Source organism: Cyanistes caeruleus, chromosome Z, assembly GCF_971803275.1.
Source record: "Cyanistes caeruleus chromosome Z, bCyaCae1.hap1.1, whole genome shotgun sequence".
NCBI lineage: Eukaryota > Metazoa > Chordata > Aves > Passeriformes > Paridae > Cyanistes > Cyanistes caeruleus.
This window is the reverse complement of record NC_141732.1, coordinates 42,331,222-42,351,601: the sequence shown is the minus strand read 5'-3', so window position 1 is coordinate 42,351,601 and position 20,380 is coordinate 42,331,222. Positions and strand designations below refer to the sequence as shown.

Sequence of the window (20,380 nt, the reverse complement as noted above, 5' to 3'; positions counted from 1 at the left end):
TTTTGGGGTGGCTTTTACATTAGCCAGCTTTAAAAGCATTGGGAATTAAACAGCACAGCACCCTCTGTGAGATTTTTCTGTGAGAGAAATGGTAAGATTAAAGATACGGGTTTTTTAAATCAAAATCTGTGTCATGTTTTTCTGATTTGAGCCTTGAAAAATCTTCAGTTTGTCCTGGATCTATTTAACAAAAATCCGGTTGCCACAGTACATTCTGGAGCCACTGTAGCATAGAAATTTGAACATAAATGAGTTTGCAGACCCCACTGGGGAGGTGAACAAATGTGGTTGAGTCAAACTGTCTATGTTTAATGTCATAAACATAGAACTAGAGTTTACTGGGAGTTCTTAGTTGCAGCAACAGATACGTTTAATGCTTTTTGTTATTATTAATTGTTTTTTTGTTAGCATTTGCTAATGTTTTTGTTGGTCCTGTAGCTTGTTTAATTGCATTTGGAATACACACTAATCTGGAAGAAATTCAGGTATAGCTTCCAGATTTTTGTTCTTACTACACGCAGTAGTGTTTTTAATCTGCTCTGATTATCTGGGTAATTGGTTGCGTGCTTTGTAATAAATATTTGCAGTTTCCTAGATAGATTTTTTTAAGATAAACCACAAGCACAGAGTAAGTAATTGATGGATGTGCAGCTTAGTCTGTACAGACACGTTAGCTATCATTGCAGAAATGTAGATATATGACCATGTTGTTCTGGGGTGTTAAACATCTGCAGTGGCTAAAAGAGTTTCTTCCAGTGCCGTTGTTGTACTGTATTTAATTAAGCCATTAGCAGAGTTGCCAGGAATTTTTATACTGGGAAGATCAAACTGGGCGAACCAGTAAAGGTAAGGCCTTTTCAGTTCTAATACATTTGATTAGAATGTCCTTCATTAGCAGAAAATTTGATTTAAAATATTCAAGAGTACAGTAGGAAGGTACTTATTAATTGGCAATGGGTGACAACATTATTAAAACAAAGTAAGAATGAAAGAAAACTTTGAAGAGAGTACTTTGACTGTTTGATCTGTTGATCCTCCTCTGTTTAAAAGTGGTTTGTGGTGTTCATGTAACTTACAGCTTATTATGTAGAGCTGTGTGAATGCAAGTATTGCAAATCAAATTCTGTTAATTAATTTGTCAGTCACTCTTTTAAGGTGTGCACTTTTCACTCGGAAGCAACAGTAGTATCACTTCTCTTAGCTAAGTAGGAAGAAGAACATCAAAAATTATGGAAAAGGCTGCCTCTTTTTTCGTTTCCCCTTACTCATTTACATTAAGGCAGTAGTGTAGAAACAAAATCTAGATGACTGACTATTAAATGTAGCATTTTGAGCTTTTAGTACTCTGCTTAAGAAGAGAATTTGGTGGACAACTTTGAAAGGTTCTCTGCTTAGATTTTTACTGCTACTGTTTTTCTTTCTTCATTACTCTGTATTTCCTTAGAAGACATTTTGTGGAAAAACATGGTCACTGTTGTGCTTCTGGCCATCATGTTTTGCTGGACCTTTTTCACTTAGTTGCCATCAATTGAAGTTAGGACATTCACTGTCTGAGTATCTACTTCTTTTAACATAAACAATGCTACTTAATGAAAATGTTTTTCAGTAGATTAAAGTAGCAATATATATAATATTAAAAATACAGCTGAGTCATTTAAATTTCCATCATTGTTTTAAGTAAATAAAATTACAGTTTTGAATGTTGGAATGTTAACTGGAAACTGATAGTTATTGAAAGGAAAACAAAGTTTTGTCAGAAATTCTGAAGTTTCTTATTGATGTAGATTTCAAATCTCATTGGTCTAATAGTTTCTCAAAACAGTTGTGTAGCTCTGTCTATTGGCTGTGAGTACTAATGATACTAGATCCATAATTAGAAGCTTTTTTAAGGTGTATTTAGATTGAAACTTTATGTGATAGTGTCATGAAGGCACCTGAATAATATTTATGCTCTGATCATATTTATGTCCCTTCTTAAGCGCAGTTAATGAAATTGTTTTATTTCTAAGTAGAAGCAATCAAGAAAGGTTATTTGCATTTCATGGACAGATCTGCTAAGTACAATGTCCTTTGGGGTGTTAATTTTATCTATGCCACTTCTGTCTTCCTGCCTTACAATTTCACTCAGTAAGCACTCTGTAATAATACATTTCTGACTTAATACATTTTTCAAGCAATGACTTGTCTTTCTGTGAAAGGGGTTCAAGAACTTTGAAAAACTAGAAGTATTCTGTTGAATTGGATAAGTTGTAAATTGGGAGGTACAAATTCCTACAAATCTTGGTAGAATTTTTGTTTCATGCTTATATAGAAGTCTGTAATGACAGGGATAATAAGCAATATTATAATAAGCTAAAGTATTCTAAGAATACTGACATGCTGATTTCTCGCTATTGACTAGCCATCTAATCGCATTTTGGGTTCGGTACTTCTCTTGAACTTTTAGAACCTAGGTTAACGTCTTTAGTTTCAGCAGCCAGTTTATGGAAATTATTTGAGTACAAGTAACAGAAAAAGCAAGTTGCTAGAAAGCACTGTAAAACAGTGTCTTCATCCTGGTTGTCTGCTTCTAGTAACTAAAAGTATAAATTAGGTTTGTTAGTGCTTCATTTATTATTGAATCATGGAGACTAATGTAGTTGCTTAAGTTCTAGTAAATGCTTAAAGCTGGAGCAGGCTGCAAAACCTGTAAGGTTTCTTCTTTGAAAATGAGAGAGGTTGCATGGGGAGAAGCAAGTCTTGTTCCTCAAAAGATACCTGAAGGTGTGTAGAACATCCTAAGAACATGAGTTACTAACAAACTTGTATTTAAATTGGTTATAAAAAAGTGTAAGACTTGAACATCTTTTCTTACCTGAGATTTCACCTTGTTGAGTTTAGAAGGCCAGTGTTAGATCTGTGCAGTTTGCACTAGTGTAATTCTTCGTCAAGTCTCTTAACCTTTTAAGCTGTAGGCTTCAATCAAGCTTGTTTTTTATCCAGTAATAAGTATTCAATCTACCCTTAATTTTACCTGACCTAGTATTTGTCCATCCTAGCTTACCTTTTCTCTGAACAGGTAGAACGTATTATTTTAATCTGCTATTGCTCTGTACCTTGAAGATACTTCTTATGAGCAATAGATCTTGCTACTCTTTCTTTTTTCTTCCTTGCTTTGTTCTCCAGGTTCTGTAACAGTCCTGGATTCAGGACTGCAGAGCCCTTTAATCTTCTTTTCCCTGAGCTGATGGGGAGTGCACTTATATTGTCTATATATGGCTTTTAAAGGAATTTTTCAGACTGACTTTAGCTAGAATGTTCACATTTGTAGTACTGAATGCCTGTTTAGTCTGTATTTCCATAAGTACTATATGACTCTGGAAAACACAGTTTGGTAGCGGCAACCAGAATATAAAGTATGCCATCAAGGAATAAAAACAAGACAGCATGATACCTCTCTCACAACTTGGCAGCTGTGAAAGGTGAGATAAAATCCAGAAGTAATAAATGTAACAGTATAAACTATGCACTAACTGTATGAGCAAGAGAATAAACCATAATCTGATTAGTCAAAATAAATCCTGTCCAGCACCTGAATTAAAGGAAGTTTGTGTTTGACAATATTAGTAGCAAACACATGTGGGAAGGTATTTTATCATGTGATCCTTAAGAAAGGAAAACAAATTATGGAATATGTTCCTTTTATCACAGAAGTTCATGGAATTACATAAAAATAGAAGAAGATGCTCTATCTGTTAATTGATTTCAAGCAGCATTCTCAGTGAAGAAAGACATTGCCAAGTTGTTACAGAATGGGTTTTCATAAATAGTCATCTACAGCAGTGGAGATTCATTTATAGTTGATTTTGCAAGCTTGATGAGGGAGGTACTTAAAAGACTAAGATTAACTGGTGTTTCTTGACAGACATGGCATGTCTCTTAAATGTAGAATACTTTGAATAAGAATTATAATAAAAATATTGCAATATCAATAGTTCCTGTATTGAGTGCAGATATCCTTTGTGTGAAGATTATCTGTATTCTAACAATGGCCCACAACTGTCAGTATTGGATTGCTGTAGATTTTGAGAAGAAAATACGTAAGAACTATAGAATACAACCCTAAAAGTTCTTCTAGTTCAAACTCCCTGCAATCGGCAGGGACATTTTCAACTAGATCAGTTCGCTTAGATCCATATCCAACCTGACCTTGAATATTTCCAGGGATGGGGCATAGTGGTGGTTGACCCTGGCTAGGTGCCAGGTGCTCACTCAGTCACTCTATCACTCCCTTTCCCAGTGGGACAGGTGAGAGAATACGATGGAGAGCAACCAGCAAGGTGAGATAAAGCAGTTTTATTACAGCAGAAGTACAAAACAAGCAGAGCTCTGCTCACACAAGAACTAAAGAGCACACATAAATGGTTCCTCTGGAAGGCAAACATTGAAAACTCCGGAGTACCCCCCTCTCCTTGTGTCTCCCTTAGCTTATAAATCTGAGCTGATGTTGTATGGTATGGCTTTGGCTCTTTGGCTTATTTGGGTTAGCTGGCCTGGTTGTGGCCCCTCAAAGGGTCTTGCCCATTCCCATCCCATTTGATAGGGAAAGGAATGTCAGAGGGAAAGTGCTGCTTGGCAGTAACCAAAACACTGGTCTGTTACCATCACACATTCAGCTACCAATGCAAAGCACAGCGCTGTAAGGGCTGTGAACTTTACTTCAGTCAGACCAAACACAGGCATCCACCACCCCTTTGGACAACCAGCTGCAGTGTTTTATGATCATCACTGTAAAAAAACCTTCTTATGTCTTAACTAGATCAAAACCAGGCCCTGCTAAAAAGCCTTTCTCCATCTTTTTTACAGACCCGTGTTAAGTACTAATGGGTCACGGTAAGTTGTCTCCAGAATCTTCTCCAGTTTAAATAACCCCAAGTCTCTCAGCCTTTCCTGATAGGAGAGATGTTCCATCCCTCCAGTAATATTTTGGCCTTCCTTAGCACTAATACCAGAGGGACAGAATCACCTGCCTTGACCTGTGGCCACACTTCTTTTGATGCAGCAAAGAAGAGTATGACAATCTGCCCTCGAAGAGTTGATGTTTCTGAGAGTGATTCTTATGTAGAAGAAACTTACATGTCAGTACTTGGAGGTGTTTAGAGCCATGGTAATCAAAACAAAGCCAGGGATTTCTGTTCCATGCAAAAGTGGTAGACAGCTGTTTCTGAAGAAACAGATATGGAAATATGGAGATACGGAGAAACAGATATGGACATACGGATTACACTGTATGATACGTTAATAGTACATCTCATCTTTCTTTACAGTTAGAAACTTGATTGTCACAGAAAGTAGTCAGGTGTGTCTCTGTGCAGTTTGATATCCCATGCTACTCATAATCTTTGCTAAGAAGTCATGAGTGTTAAAGCATGAGTTTCATTTCTATTTGTGATGCCATGATGCAGGGAGAATTACAGAAGGCTATAGTATTGTAAACATCTTGAGGTAGAAAATGCATGTCATTCAGTGTGGTATGTGGCCACTCCAGTAAAAATTGTTGAGAGCTGTTACATGACAACATAACACACTTGATGTGCTGCTTCACTCAAGGTTATTCACAGGATGGGTTTTCCAATCTACTATATACAAGTGTGAGGGAGGAAGATTATATTGCAAGTTAATCTACTGGAATAAATGACTTGTTTTTTTCTGGGATTTTTTTGTTGGGTTTAGCATGATTTGATGACATGAAACAATCTGTGTTCTACACTTGAGTTGAAATTCAAGTCTTGTGCAAATAGACTTTATGAACATTGTGTTTTCATTAAGCAAATGGAAGATTGCTGGCTCTATTATCACTATATGTTAAGAACATAGATGAAAAGCAAAAAGAACTATCTTGTGTAACCACAGAAAGAATCATATGGAAAAAAAAAGCTTCTTAAAGCAAACATATGAAATGAACTTGTAGACTGTACTTGGTGGACATGCAAAGCCAGACTGTAGCTTTCAGACCAGGCCTACATTTACTTCAGCCTTTCAGAGAGGAAAAAAGTATTGAGTAATTCATGTGATATTTTGCTCAAAATTATTCTGACATTAATTTTGGGGAAAAAATGGAAGTGTTAGCAAACTCTGTAAGGCCTTAGTCATCTACTAAGTATTTTTAGAGGTTTTGATTTTCGTGGTGTTTTTTTTTCCTGCTGGACTCCAGGTTCCAAAGCAGCCTGATTTTCAGTGCAGAAGCTTTTTCCTTCCTTAGGTTTTTTGGTAACTTGCACTGAAACTTTTATTTGTGAAGCTTTTTCTTAGCTACCATAAGAAAGAGAAGCCTCCCAGAGGCAAGATTTAAATATTTTCTTCTAATGTTTCTAGTCCATTCTGAATTAAATGACTGCATTTCTTAATTAATTTCCTAAATAATTTTTGTCTTAATAGGCAAAACCAGCTTATGTTACATTTATGTTATGTTTTGCACAGTATGGAAGTCTGGGATAGTCTTTCTCTAGTTCCTATACAGCTGAATTTATGTAGTGTATCTTCAACAGGAATCTAGGGTGTGGAGGGGGAGCTGTGTGAGCGTGAGGAAGTCTTTAGAGAAGGCTTGGAGGTTTCACAAAAAAGGTGGAAGATGGGAACAGGACATACTACGTAATTTGAAAATCCAATGATGTCCCACGTTAGAATGAATTTGTACTTTTTAATATGTGGAAAAGTATTAGTCACAAGAACTTGTACTATACCTGCTTAATATCTAAAGTTGAGGGTTTTTTTTTTCTGTCAACTGCATGTTTTCAACTTAAGTTTACTTTAAGTTTTACTGAAAAGAAATGTACAAAGACAGCCATTCAATTGAGGATTAATCACTATGGCAACAGAAATGTGGTGACTGAAAAGGGGGAGGATGTATTCTCCCCTCAGCTTCCTGCCAGCTGTCATATTCAACCTCTGCGGCATGAATTCAGGCCAAAATATAGACTGTGACCAGCTCTAAGAAACTTTATCTGTATTTTTATAAATTTGTACAAGAATTGCACTATAAAGGAAGGCTTAATCCCCTGAATTGGATGACAGACATTTGGCACTATTGCCAGTGTTTGACAGAGAAATAACGAGATGCTTTGTAGTAAAACCTGGATTAATGGTAAACCCCTCTTTATGTTATTGCAATGTGGTGTAAATGAGAAAACTAAGCATGCTGTCAGCCTAGGAAGAAACATGCCCTTTGTATCTCCAATGCAGATTTAAGTACTGTTGAAAATACTGTAAATACAAAAGTTGTGTCATTAAGAACTCTGCTTTATCTTATTTGTATTACACTGTCATTTTGTAGATTATTTAAACAAAGACTTTCTATCAAGGAACTCTGATTGCAGTGTGTTTGCACAGCTTTCAGATGCAACAAGTTTAGATAGTTGTTTACAAAGAGTAGGCTTTTGGGAGATAGCATGCCTTTGTCCTCACTCTTCTAGGATGGGAAGTATTCAGCTTTAAAGTAATTTTTCCCAAATGATTTGCCTGTAATACTGCTTTGTTGAGTTTACTGGTTCAGTTTACAATGGAATTAGCCATTCCACTATTATGCTTTTGGCTGTGTTTTCATAATGCAGTGGGTAATATGTGGCATTCTTTTAAGCTTGTAGTGGAGTTTTCATTATGACGTATGTGCATCACCTTTGGTTTTGTTGCTCTTTTGACAAAAGGATGAGAGGATGAAGGAAGATGGGTGCAAGTCCACAGCTTCTGCTGGAACAAGTAATTACCTTAAGCTTTGAGTTCTTGGATAGACTGAGTATCTTCTCTCATTCTCACCAGTGGTAATAACTATTGTTTCAAGGTCAGCTTTTTGGTGAAAAACAATGGCATGTCTTGCAGGAGTTACTTCAGGTAAAGCTTCAAAAGCTTTAGTAAGATTGCTCCTAATGAAAAATTCTTGCTCTGTTACCTGATTGTAGAAGAAACAGACTCAGAAGTAAATGTGAAATAGAAAGGATTCAGTCTGTTCTCAAGTGATATAGTAGTCAATTCTCCAGTACCAAGCAAAAGATTAGAGTTTATGGAAAGTCCTTGTCTCAGTTTGTTTATGCAGTAAAGCTACATGCGACATACATGGGAAAATGCATATTCCACTAAAATTAATGTAATTTTATCAGCTTTAATTTTCCTGGTCTCTTGATGTTGGCAAAATATTTTAGAGAAGTAATTTGGATCCATAATAAATCACAGAATCACTAGGTTGGAAAAGACATTCAAGATTATTGAGTCCAACCCAACCCTAACATCTCAACTAAACCATGGCACTGAGTGACACATCCAATCTTGTTTTAAATATATCCAGGGATGGCGACTCCACCACCTCCCTGGGCAGACCATTCCAGTATTTTATCACTCCTTCCATAAAAAACTTTCTCCTAATATCCAGCCTATATTTCCCTTGGTACAGCTTGAGATGGTGTCCTCTTGTTCTGTCAGTTGCTGCCTGGAGAAAGAGACCAACCCCCACCTGACTGCAAACACCTTTCAGGAAGTTGTAGAGAGGGATGAGGTCACTCCTGAGTCTCCTTTTCTCCAGGCTAAACAATCCCAGGTCCCTCAGCCATTCCCCACAGAACTTGTGTTCCAAGCCCCTCACCAGCCTCGTTGCCTCCTCTGGACGCGCTCAAGCGTCTCAACGTCCTTCCCAAACTGAGGGCCCAGAACTGGACACGGCACTCGAGGTGCCTCACCACACAGCCTCACCAGTGCCCAGTTCAGGGGGAGAATGACCTCCCTGCTCCTGCTGGCCACACCAGTCCTGGTACAGGCCAGGATGCCATTGGCCTTCTTGGCCACCAGGGCACACTGCTGGCTCATGTCCAGCTGGCTGTCCCCAGTACCCCCAGGTCCCTTTCTGCCTGGGCACTGTCCAGCCACAGCGTCCCCAGCCTGTGGGGACTGCAGGGGGTTATTGTGGCCAAAATGTAGCACCTGGCACTTGGACCTATTAAATGTCATCCCATTGGACTCTGCACATCCATCCAACTGTTCCAGGGCTGTGCAGAGCCCTCCTCCCTTCCAACAGATCAACACATGCTCCCAGTGTAGCGTCCTCTGCAAATTTACTAATGGAGGACTCAATTCCCTCATCCATGTTGTTAATAAAAATATTGATCAGAACTGGCCACAGCTCAGACCCCTGAGGGACAGCACTGGTGCCCAGCCCCCAGCTGGATACAGCACCATTCACCACCACTCTCTGGGCCTGGCCATCCAGTTTCAGCTTCAGATTCAGGCTTCTGAAAGACGTTCATTATTCTCTGGTTATTCCAGTTTCTTATCGAATTGCCACAGATATGAGGCAGCTTGAAAAACAAGTATCCCTGAATCTCTCAGAGATTCTTTCTTCTCTACTCATCCTGTTCCCAGCTTCTGGTCACTTACTCTGCCGTACCTTTTCATCTTGCTGTATTTTAAAAAGTGAAACATTGTCCTTTGCCTTGCTTGAATGGACTATAAGAAACGGAAGTTACTGGCTTAAAGTGTTCAGTCATCTCAGTCATGTCTGATGATGCATATACACACACTAGCATTCATTGCTCCAGAGTATAGAGCTGCCTCTTTATGCCTGATACAAGAAGGACAGAAGTTTTGTACTGTCAAAGATAGACAAAAATGGGGTTTGCTAGATGTATATTGTTTTTAAATAACTGCTATAACTAGGCAGCAGGAGACAGATTGCCATACAGAGCTAACAGATCCAAGAGTTGTAGATTAAGTAGAAATTCACAAAGTTGTAGATTGAAGTAGAAATTCCTGCTGTGTTGTAACACCTTAATTTTTGCTTGATGCCTTTGCTTGTTCATTCTTCTTGAAGAGTGTTACCCGTAAAGGGATTGTGTGACACTAAATGTGCACACATGGTCTAGTATTTTTGCTAGACTCTTGATTGCTGCATCCTCTTAGGTAATATATAATTGAAAGAAATCAAAACTCATTGTTGGTATCCAAAACTCAATATATATTTTCAAGAGTAAGAGAACTATATAATGAAAGAAGAAGGGATTGAAACTACATAGCCTAAATGAAAGGTGTCAGTAAATGCTTTCTTTGAGATGTTTTTCAGTTGTAGTAAGAATCCCTGGATTTTCTGAATACTGTAGAAACCATTTTATGCACAACTACTTATCTGTGTTCTTTCCCATTGCAGTGTATGAAAAGATTCCTAAGAGTACGTGTGGTAGATTAGGGGAGAATAAGAGAAGAAAAAAAGGATAAGACAGGAAGAACTGGCTACAATTTTGTGGGTTTTTCCATAGTTCAAACTTTGTAATTTAATTTTATTGTACTTTCAATTAACTTTTTGTTTGCATTTAGTGGGATTTTTCTGGAGTGCAGCTTTTTCTCGTTTAAATTCGTCAATTAAAAACCATTGCCTTCTGCTAAACTACTTGTATGGTCTTTATCTTATGTGTATGCCTTAAAGTGTGTATTTCTTTTGAACTTGCTGTGAAAGTTTTCTTGATATAATGGAAGTGCACAAAGTTTAAGAAAATTTCTTAATAAAGAAATTTTCTTAAAAATTTAAGAAATTGTATTAAAGTCAATACAATTACTGTATTGCATTCAGTAATACAGTCAAAATATTTTATCTTTGGTGTCAATGTAATTATTTTGCTGCATCTCCTACCCTTCTCCGCCAAGTTTGTGAAAACAGAAATGTATAATAGTGTTGAAGATAATTCAGTATAGAAAAACATAATTTTTCAGATGGCCAACAAGTATTGGTCAAGTTTAAATGAAACTTCTCCACTTTGATTTTTGATGATTAGAAATTTGATTATTAGAAATTTTATAAAATGCACTGCAAAGGCCTATTGTGTTCACTGTATTTAAATATTTAGTAAAGACTTTCCTGATTACTGTCATTCTCTCTGTAAATATTTGTAATATACAGCAGACACTGTATGCTATAGCTTACAGTGAAAGATTTTTGTTTCTTTTATTATTCTATCATACAGTATCCAAATAGGACATATTGAATGTGATACAGAGTGTGACATTCAATAATATAAACAGATTAAATGTGCTAGTGTCTGTAGAAGAACAAGAGTCAGAGGCTTCTAGCTGAATCAAGTTTTCTTAATTTCAGTCATGCTTTGTGAGGTTGTCTTATGCATGTGATGAGTGTCATAGATAATTTGTGCAAACATGACCAGCATTATGCAGTCAACATGGCATTTCATGTAGAAGCAAGGAGTGTGGACACGGTAATTTGTCTGTGACAGGGCTTTGAGAAAAATTAAGAAAGCTGTTGAAAATAATTTTTTATTTATATTATTTTATTTTTATTATATTTATAATTTTATTATAAATAAAAATTTATAATTTTTATTATAAAATAAAATTTAATAATTTTATTTTATAAAAATAATGTTATTAAATATTTTATTTTAATTATTATTAAAATTTTTATTTTTATTAATTTTTATATATTATTTATAATTATAGATTTTTATTGTAAATTTTATTTACAGTGATTTAGAGGGCAAATATTGAAAGATAATTGGAAAGATACTGGCCATGAGAGGAATTAATTTAGAAGAGCAATACAGGAAGTCAAATTCAAAAGAAAGCAAAATAGTGCAGAATGTTGACAGTACTGGAATATTGACTGAAGTTTTCATTTTTTTGTAATGCTAGTAGAAAGATAGAATATTTTAATCTCACTTTGTAGATTTTACTTGTACACAGACCCTGTCACCCATTGTATCATTCAGAGTAATAAACATCACATTTGACCTTTAACATGGAGACATCTAAAAAAACCCAAGTGTTTTAGGTTTATTAAAAAAATGTTTATTCTTTAAAAAAATAAGTTCCTGGATTTAGGCACTGGGTGCTGGGCTTTCTAAAGCATTCACCGGTTCAGTGGAGTCCTTTGTTGTGTTTTAGCCTGTGTATCATGTAACCAGTTGCCTTTGCTCTGGGGAGCTGGGAAGTTTTTCAGGAGTAACTTGCAATGGCTGTAGATTTTCACTGGAATTAGCTCCTGTAGTTCTTGCAATAACTTTTTCTACAGTGATTCCTTGAGAAGGCTGACCTAGAACAGAGGCTAGACAGAGTTAAGAATGAAGTAGTTATTTACCGAAAGGCCTTAAAGGACACGCCTTGGGCAGTACAAGCGCCAGGCCAGGGCTACACCCAAGATGGACCTAAAATGATCACAAAAGGGATGACTGGCCATGAGGTCTCACCTTCTTATAAGTTTTGGTTATTCTGCATATCAGGGTTAATTGTGCAATCACAGCTTCAGGTTATGAAGCCCCATCCTTCTTGTTTTCTCTCTTCAGTCCACCACTGGTTATGCTTTTGGGCCTGAAACTTGTAACAATTATCCTTGGTATAAAGCTGGAAAAGGAATTGTTTTGTTTACCTACTCTGTAAAAAGAGCTCACTAACACTTAATATGAGACTCAAAACTATACACCTCGGGAGCACAGAACATGAAAAACATGAAAGCTAAAACTTAAGTCATCAACAGTAACATTTTTTGTCATGAGAAAGAAGCCTCACCTTTAAACAACTCATTTAAGTAGAAGAAGAAATGCTCTTTGAATGTATTTGGTGGTATTTTTGTGTTGTTTTTCTGGGTGGTGCAGTGTACCCAAAATTTTATGCTTCCAGAACTAAGTATGGCTTTTTGTGCATTTATATGCAATTAGCAATACTTCTAACATTAAATGTGGTTTCCTGCAAAGACAAGCAATTTTATTACTTTCAGTGTGTTTACAGCATTTGGCTTTTTTCCAAAGATATTAAAAATCTTCTGTATTTGAACAAATGTATAAACCAAAGTATTACCTGTATTAGATTTGGAATTTTGGTCTTAAAATAATATATAGTATAAAAATAATACAAAGTATTGCCTCTTATACTTTGGTCTTGTTTAATGAGAGATAGATTGATGCACATTGAAGGAGGTTTAACATAACTTTAAGACAGGCATTGACATGGTTAGTCTTGTATTCTATTCAAATGATACTTTCTTGAATTAAATTATATAGGCATGATTTCCTAACAGAGTGAAAAATAGGCTCTTACCATAGTGCGATTGGAATACTATTTTTCATGCAAAAAATCTATAAAAGTAAATTTTTTTTTTAACTATGATTGCTTTCCTCTTTTTCCGAGTAAAATCCTGTATTACCCATGCATATTTAAAAGAAAAAGTAATAAGAAAGTTAACAAATGTATACAGAACCAGCAAGAGAACTGTACAATATTTATGCTGTAGGTAATCTACAATCTACATCTACTAATTAAATTTTTTTTTTTACTAAAATTACACTATTATTGGGAGAATAGGGTTTTTATTTTGCTTGGGGTGGGGTTTCAGTATTGTGTAGAGTAATACATGGTGAAAAATGGTGAAGTAAAATTTTAATCTTTGGAGCTGTGCATTTTCACATTAAAGTGAAAATTTATTCCTGTAAGTTCTGTAATATTAGCATGTCTCTCTGTATGCTAGTTGGAGGTTATTTACCAAAGTAGTGAAGTCAGAACACATGTGAGATCCTAAAGCTCAAGAACATTGTGCACAGTCCATGAAAATAAAGGAAATAGATATGGATCAAGTAGAAGAGCATTGGGAAGAAACAGTGTAGATCTGAAACCAAATTTTGAACGGCACATGATAAGGTGTGAATGCAATTTGTGATTTCATCTCTGAAGCAGTGTTAGTAGGAAGACTGAGGATATCACTAGGTAGCTATGTTTTGGCAAAGGGGAAATTTTTATGAGAATTCGTGAGAATTTCAGAAAAATAACTCGGGTTTAAAGAGGATCATATTTTAGTGCAAGATGTCAGAGAACCAAGACTTCCCTTCAAGTCCCTCGAACTTTGCAACTGAAAAGGGAATCTGCATTTCAGCTCTGAATCCCAGTCCTAGTGTTCAATCAATACCCCGGTAATACTAGTTACAAGGGACAGAATTGGAAGCAGTTGGGTGCATTATTACCTCAGAGGCACAGCTGTTCTAATGATTTCAATGTCTTATTTTACTAGAAAAATTATGAAGTCCCAGAAGACAATATTTCAGAGAAGAAAATCGTTAAGGAAAGGCAAGAAGTGTTGACAAACAGTAAGCAGCATCATCTGTATGTTATACATCCTGTGACCCAGAGAAGCAAAAAAGTACACAGAGTAGGTTCAACCACCTTCTTAATTGGAAAGACACCCAAAGGAATACGCAGGTGAGATTTTTTTGGTGATTTGGAAGTAAAATTTTAACGTTGAAACAAACTTAACTTTCAGTAGTTGCATTTGTCTTTGTTTTGACCCAACTCAGGGAATACTGTTATATTCTATGGCAAGAGTGAAAGTAGTGGGAAACTTTGACTCGCTCTACAATATGAGTACTGTAATTGATTAATAAAATTAATTGAACCTAAAAATCACTTAAACATGTTGATTCAATGGTCATATATTACATAACTGTGTAGAAGTCATCACCATGAGTGTTTGTAGTATGTGCATCATGGGCTACCACAAAACAGTGTTTAAACTGTATAGAGCATTTTATAATGTTATCTTCTAAAAGCCTACTGATTTTGCCCAGATGTCATCACTTTCACTGAATGGTGGTTAAAAAAGCTGGGCTTCATGTTTCTTTTTCAGCGTACTGCTCAATATTTTTCTATATCTCTTTTAAGGCTTCCCCCCCTCCCCTCCTCACCCCTGTTATTTTTGGAGGGATAATAATTTTTTTTCCTTGATTTCCTTTTTCCTAAATTATTGCTATTAATAGTATGAATATTAAACTCTTTTGTTATGTAGATAGAGGTTCAAGAAAAATAGCTTGGTGGTTTGTGGAAATAGAAACTGGAAGGCTGTAGCTAGCTAGGCAAAGGTACAGAATAAGTATTTGGTATATATTTTCAATTCGCCTTGAGACAAGTAAATTACTTTATGAAAGTTGGTATCTAGGTAATGCCTGTAAGCATCCAGAAGTTTTCATATCGTCTAGCTGGCCTCAGTTACCCATGCTGTTATTGTTAAAGTGCCAGTAATTGTCAGGTTTGTTTACTGTTATAGACACGGGAAAATACAAATATTTGTGAGGCAGGTGAAGGGGAACTCTTCATTCTAAAAATGTTCAAAATCATAATTACTTATGAAAAATTTACTGAGGTAATATTTTCAAAGCCAGTGAAGTAACTAAGGCTGTTATTCCAAGATCCTAAAGTCATACCTAATAAAAAGCTTAAACAATTCACTCTTGAGCATTGAGCAGGTTATCTGTTAGCACCTGGCATGCAGTTAGACTTTGTAGTACATGTGGACGTGCCAGAGTGAATGAGGATGATTATATGCCTCAGTTTGTTGTAATTGCAGGGCAGAGTGGGAAGCCAACTGCAGTCACCACACTCAAATAATTGGAGCTAGCCAATCAAGTGGTATTTGAGGCAAACAGGGTTAAATCTTGCTGCCTTTTGGAGCCCTCATACATGAAAAGCTACATGTTTCATATCCTTTCTCCAGCATGAGATTGTAAACCTACCTCTCCAGCCTTCCGGTAAAGTTCCCTGACCTCAGACTAGGGCTAACTCAACCAGAGTGATCTATTTTAATTAGAGCTTGGCTTTTTAGCAGAAAAAAGTATTCTGTAACTCACTGGGTAGGATGGCGTGGACAATGCTTGTCTCCTGTGCATGCATTTATCCAATTTTTGTTTAGCAACTCTTCTTTAAAAGGACTTGGAACTGTATCCTCCCCGTTTCCCCCACCCCCTAGTTAAGGGTAACACATTTTTCCTTCTTGATAATTACAGGAGACAATTTGAGGAAATGGTATCCCACTTTAATGTGAAATCAGTAAAAGACCTTGCAGAACATATTGTAAAAGCTACATCAGAAACCAGGCAGAAGATGTTGAAGGACTTCTATGTTTCCAAGCATCCAGACATGGAATCTTTCTTTTCACTTGAAATACCTACAGAAACTTCACATAACTGTGAGGAAAGAAAATTTGGTACAACACACTCCAGAAAAAGAAAATCCATTGTTAATTTTGGACGATCTAAGTCTAGACCTTCATCAGCTAACAGACTACTTTTGAATGGAACTACAGAAACGCAGACCCAGGAGAGCCATAAAGGAGAAGCAGAACAGCTTCACAAGGACTCCTACTTGCAAGATATGTTTGTTGATGCAAAATATAAACAATCACCCAGTGTTGCTACTCAACATAACCAAAGAAGAAACAGTCAGGCATTCAAGGATTTTATGGCATCTGGCTCATTAAGCAGTAAATCAGAAATAATTGAGGTGCTGCCTGTAAAAAGTTGTGAAGGACAGCAAGACTCAGAAGGAGCACAGCTGCCAAAAAAAAGATCCCTGTCTCAGTCAGAAAATGTAGAGAGAAAAGCTCAGATTTGCAAGAAAAATTCTTTTATGGACTTACTTGGAGATACCTCTATTCTTGATGAAATATTCAGAAATGATGGAAAGGTATCTACAGGATCACCAAGGAGATTCTCTTCAGGACAAGCAGAAAAATCAAAGGGGAGACCAAAAGATTTCTGGGATATGCTGAATGAACAGAATGAGGAGAGCCTGAGAAAGCTCACAGATATAACAGTCATAGAGAAGCTTTGTGAAAGAGTCCCTCATTCCACAGTGACAGGGGAGAGAGAAGTGTGTGAAAGTTCTCTTTGGAAAAGAAATGAAACTTTTTTGTGGAAAAAATACAGTGCAGATGATTGAGATGAACTATTCACTACTAAATCTTGTAATGTAGTAAAATAGAAGTTTTCTATGGAAGTTACACTATAACTATTTTATTTGAACTTTGACAGCATTATGCCACAAAACATGGTAATTCCATGAAATTAAAGGTAAAATGATTAATTCCTATTTATAGTGATACAGAATTACATTTTACAAGTGTGATTATGAATGAAATTACATATGCAGGTTAATATATAGTACATAAGTGCATAGTCATGAATATGTACTATATATTGTAGCCTATAATATATGATGATTTTATATTAAAGATTTTTAGAATTTTCTGATTGCACTTTGCTTTCTTTAATTCTGATTATATTCCTAGGCGCAATAGAAGTACTAAGTAATTTTTTCCCTTTACTTAAATTTGGATGTTGTCAGTCATCCCAACACAATGTAGAGATAACAGGATTTAACAATGATAATGCATATATTTTCTGAGGTGGTAGAGACTGGACGAGTTCCTGAGACAGGGATGATGCCTGTGTCTAGTAGCTTCAGTCTCTGAAGCTGTGGACCTTTGAAATCTTCATAGTATCCTATAAAAGTGAGTTTCTTAGCTTGGTTGATGTAAAGAACCAAGTTTTTTTTATTTGATCTTTCTCATTAAATGATGTGTTAAATTTTATCTCATTACTCTTTCATTTCCCGTTTTTTATTTTTATAGACTTCTGTCATGTTTTTGTCAGGGAATATGCAGCACATCATATGTGCAAGAAATACACAATACAGTGTATATGGAGTAAGGAATTTTAACATCTTGACAAGTTATTATCTTATGTGTGGAATGCTGGATGTAATAAAATTTCCAAATTAAAACTATTCTTCACGGATTGGAAGGGTGCAAGATACTCAGTGTCATATCTCATTTGCCAAGTGGTCTGTCACATTTTTCAGTGCTATAAGATTGAAAGAGCACCTTGTAACACATAACTAGAAGAGAACAGGGCTTCGTGTTGCTCTGGAAATCTTAACCCTAATATTTGATTTTTGTAAGCATTAGTATACAGGTTTACATTGAGTATACTGTATAAATTGTTTTTATGAAGGGTAAATGTTATGAAATTTTAAAACCCTGGACGCTGAACCTGCACAGCAGCAGTCTGTGAATGGTGATAGTTTTTGTGGTCTGAAAGACTACCCACTGGAAAATAAGCTTAAATTTGATCTGGGACAGCTTCTACTTTAGGTCACGGGAAGCTGTGGTAGACTACACTCTGTCTCTCTGGTAACCATTGTGAACATATTAGGAGTGGAAACCACCTAAAATCCTGAGTGTGATATCTGACTTAAATACCTGAAACAGGGAGCTGAGTATCTTGTGTGAATGTTAAGTAATAAAAGCTTTACAGGTAGCTAACATAAGTAAGATTAATGTGTTCCCTAACTTTCTCTTACTCTGAATTTATGCTTTTACTACTTTATTATAGCAAATGATATAATGGTCAGTTGGAACACCTTTTCAACAAAAAGTATGAACTAAGAAAGAAAAGAATCAGCTATGAATCTGTTAGTCATTGATACGTTTGTATTATGTACAGCTAAAGAAAGTCATCTTAAGCCAAGGAATACCGACACCCTTGTTGATGTTAATAAACCTGAGATAAATTCAGGCCTTCTGTTTGTGGCATCAGTATTAACTTTCTGTACAGGGTAGAGTTCTTATGTTTTGAGAGGGAAACTGCTCCTTGGGTAAGAAAGAGAAAGTTTGGTGGAATGAAAGATATGGTCATCAAATACATTAAAAGAGAGTAAGGGAATAACCCCTTTATGTCTGCAGCAAAAACAGGAGTTAAATGGCTTAAGTTGCACCAAAGATAATTGAAGTTAGATAGTAGGGAGGGAAACTCTATAGGGAATTTGTAGGTTGTGTAGTGCTAGTATCTGACATGATCAAGAACAGCAGAGGAAAGAGCCTGCTAAAAGTTGCATAGATTAAACTGTCCTTGTTTTTGGCCAGAAGGAGGGACTGATAACATCCATCTGAGGGCCAGAAGGGGCTAGATAACCTTGTTGACTTCAGCTGGTATTGGGGTACTGAAGGGAAGCTTCACCATAGCACCTTGTTTGTCAGTCATGGTGTGAATCAGTTGGTACTAGAGAGGGCAAAATCTGATTTGGGTAGGTGAGATTTCTATTGATTCGCAAGTATGAAGCTGTCATAATTTTCCCGAAGTAATCAGGAAATGATGTTTCTTGTTTAAGGTGATGGTATGCGTAAGTCAAAACTTCCATAGATGTGCATGTTTTATTCACATCTACCAAATACTGACAGTATATTTGTGGAAGTCTATTTGTTATATGCAATTGAACTGAGTTATGGGAACACGTCTTGAAGTAAGATCTGTGTCACTCTGTAGCTTTCTGCAAATTTAATGTATTTTACAAGGAAATATCACCTAAGCCATAAATATTGCAACTTACAGCCCTAGGGATCTGTCTGTAATATTTTTGTTGTGAAGTTGTCTGTATAATTTTAAAAAATGGATCTGAACAAATTAAAAAATAACTTTACCTGCATTTGGAGACATAATCTTCAAATATTAGAACTGAAGAGATCAATTATATCTTCTTAGAAAACTCTGGTTATCATTTTGTTTGGCTTTAAAAACAAAAACGGTAGTGTGGAGTTCATACTTCTATGTACAGGGTTCCATGCAGGGAGATGTGGACTGCAGGAAAACAGCCTCCTGGCATAAAGAAATAGCTTCATGGTGGTTGTCACCTGATCTGAATGTAAATCATCCAGGAGATGGGGTATCATTATTTTCCCATGGAAATTAGTTGGTGGATTTTACTGCTCTTTATTGCAGCTCCCTTGGTTTTTTCCCTCCTTGATGTTCCTATGAGTCTGGCTGTGGATCCCTGACCTTGCAGGTGGTACCACTATTTTCAGTATTGCCTTCAATGGAAATTCTTTGGAAAAAAAAAAAAAAAAACAGGTTTCCAGTGAAATAGTAAGAAATTTGGCCCTGTCTGTGCTAACAAATGCAGCTATCCCAACAACCACCATCTTACAAGACCTAGTTAAAGACACTGTGTTCTGAGTCTAATTTGCAGTGTAGTTTGGATCATAAGCTGTTTTGCAAACTGGGGCTATACTTAGAACTGCATTTGGCAGTAGCTCTGTGGTACACAGATTTCATATTTGATCTGAGGGAGGGAGACTGAATTATTTCAGGTAATGAGTATGTTTGAGAAAAGTCAGGGTGTGGATGCAAACATTTGTCAACACATTAAGATCATTTGAAAGGATGTATTTACTTAGCTTTAGCAGGTCATGTGAGCCCCAGAAGGCAGACTGATGCCAGTGCCATGGCTTCATCACACTGTTAATGCTGTAAAAACCAGTATTAAAAAGAGGAAAGGGTGATTGGTAATAACATAATCGAAGTATCACAGGATAATTCAGAGGTGAAAATATGTTACTATGTAAGAAAAAGATTACTTAAGTTATTTTCTTAGAAATCTCAATTGCAGAAGGAGGAGAGTATTTTGTTCTTCCAAGGAAGTATTTAACTGCCTTCGCTGCTACATATTTTTCCATTCCTGCAGTATCCTGCATATCTTATTCACTGCATACCTTCCAACTTATGCAACAAATGACATAATACTGTTAGAAATACTCTCCTTG

The 20,380-nt window shown here is 36.3% G+C and overlaps 1 protein-coding gene across 4 annotated transcripts in view; it reads left to right on the top strand.

The window, feature by feature from the left end:
- Positions 1 to 18,358, top strand: part of ERCC6L2 (ERCC excision repair 6 like 2) — a 57,078-nt gene extending 38,720 nt beyond the window's left edge. For all 4 annotated transcript variants that reach the window (XM_086868351.1, XM_023945003.2, XM_086868352.1 and 1 more), the window contains 2 exons: positions 14,024 to 14,211; positions 15,789 to 18,358. In XM_086868351.1, the coding sequence (XP_086724477.1) occupies positions 14,024 to 14,211; positions 15,789 to 16,722 (1,122 nt within the window). In that variant the 3' untranslated portion in view covers positions 16,723 to 18,358. The remainder of the gene's footprint in view (positions 1 to 14,023; positions 14,212 to 15,788) is intronic.
- Positions 18,359 to 20,380: the final 2,022 nt, after the last annotated feature.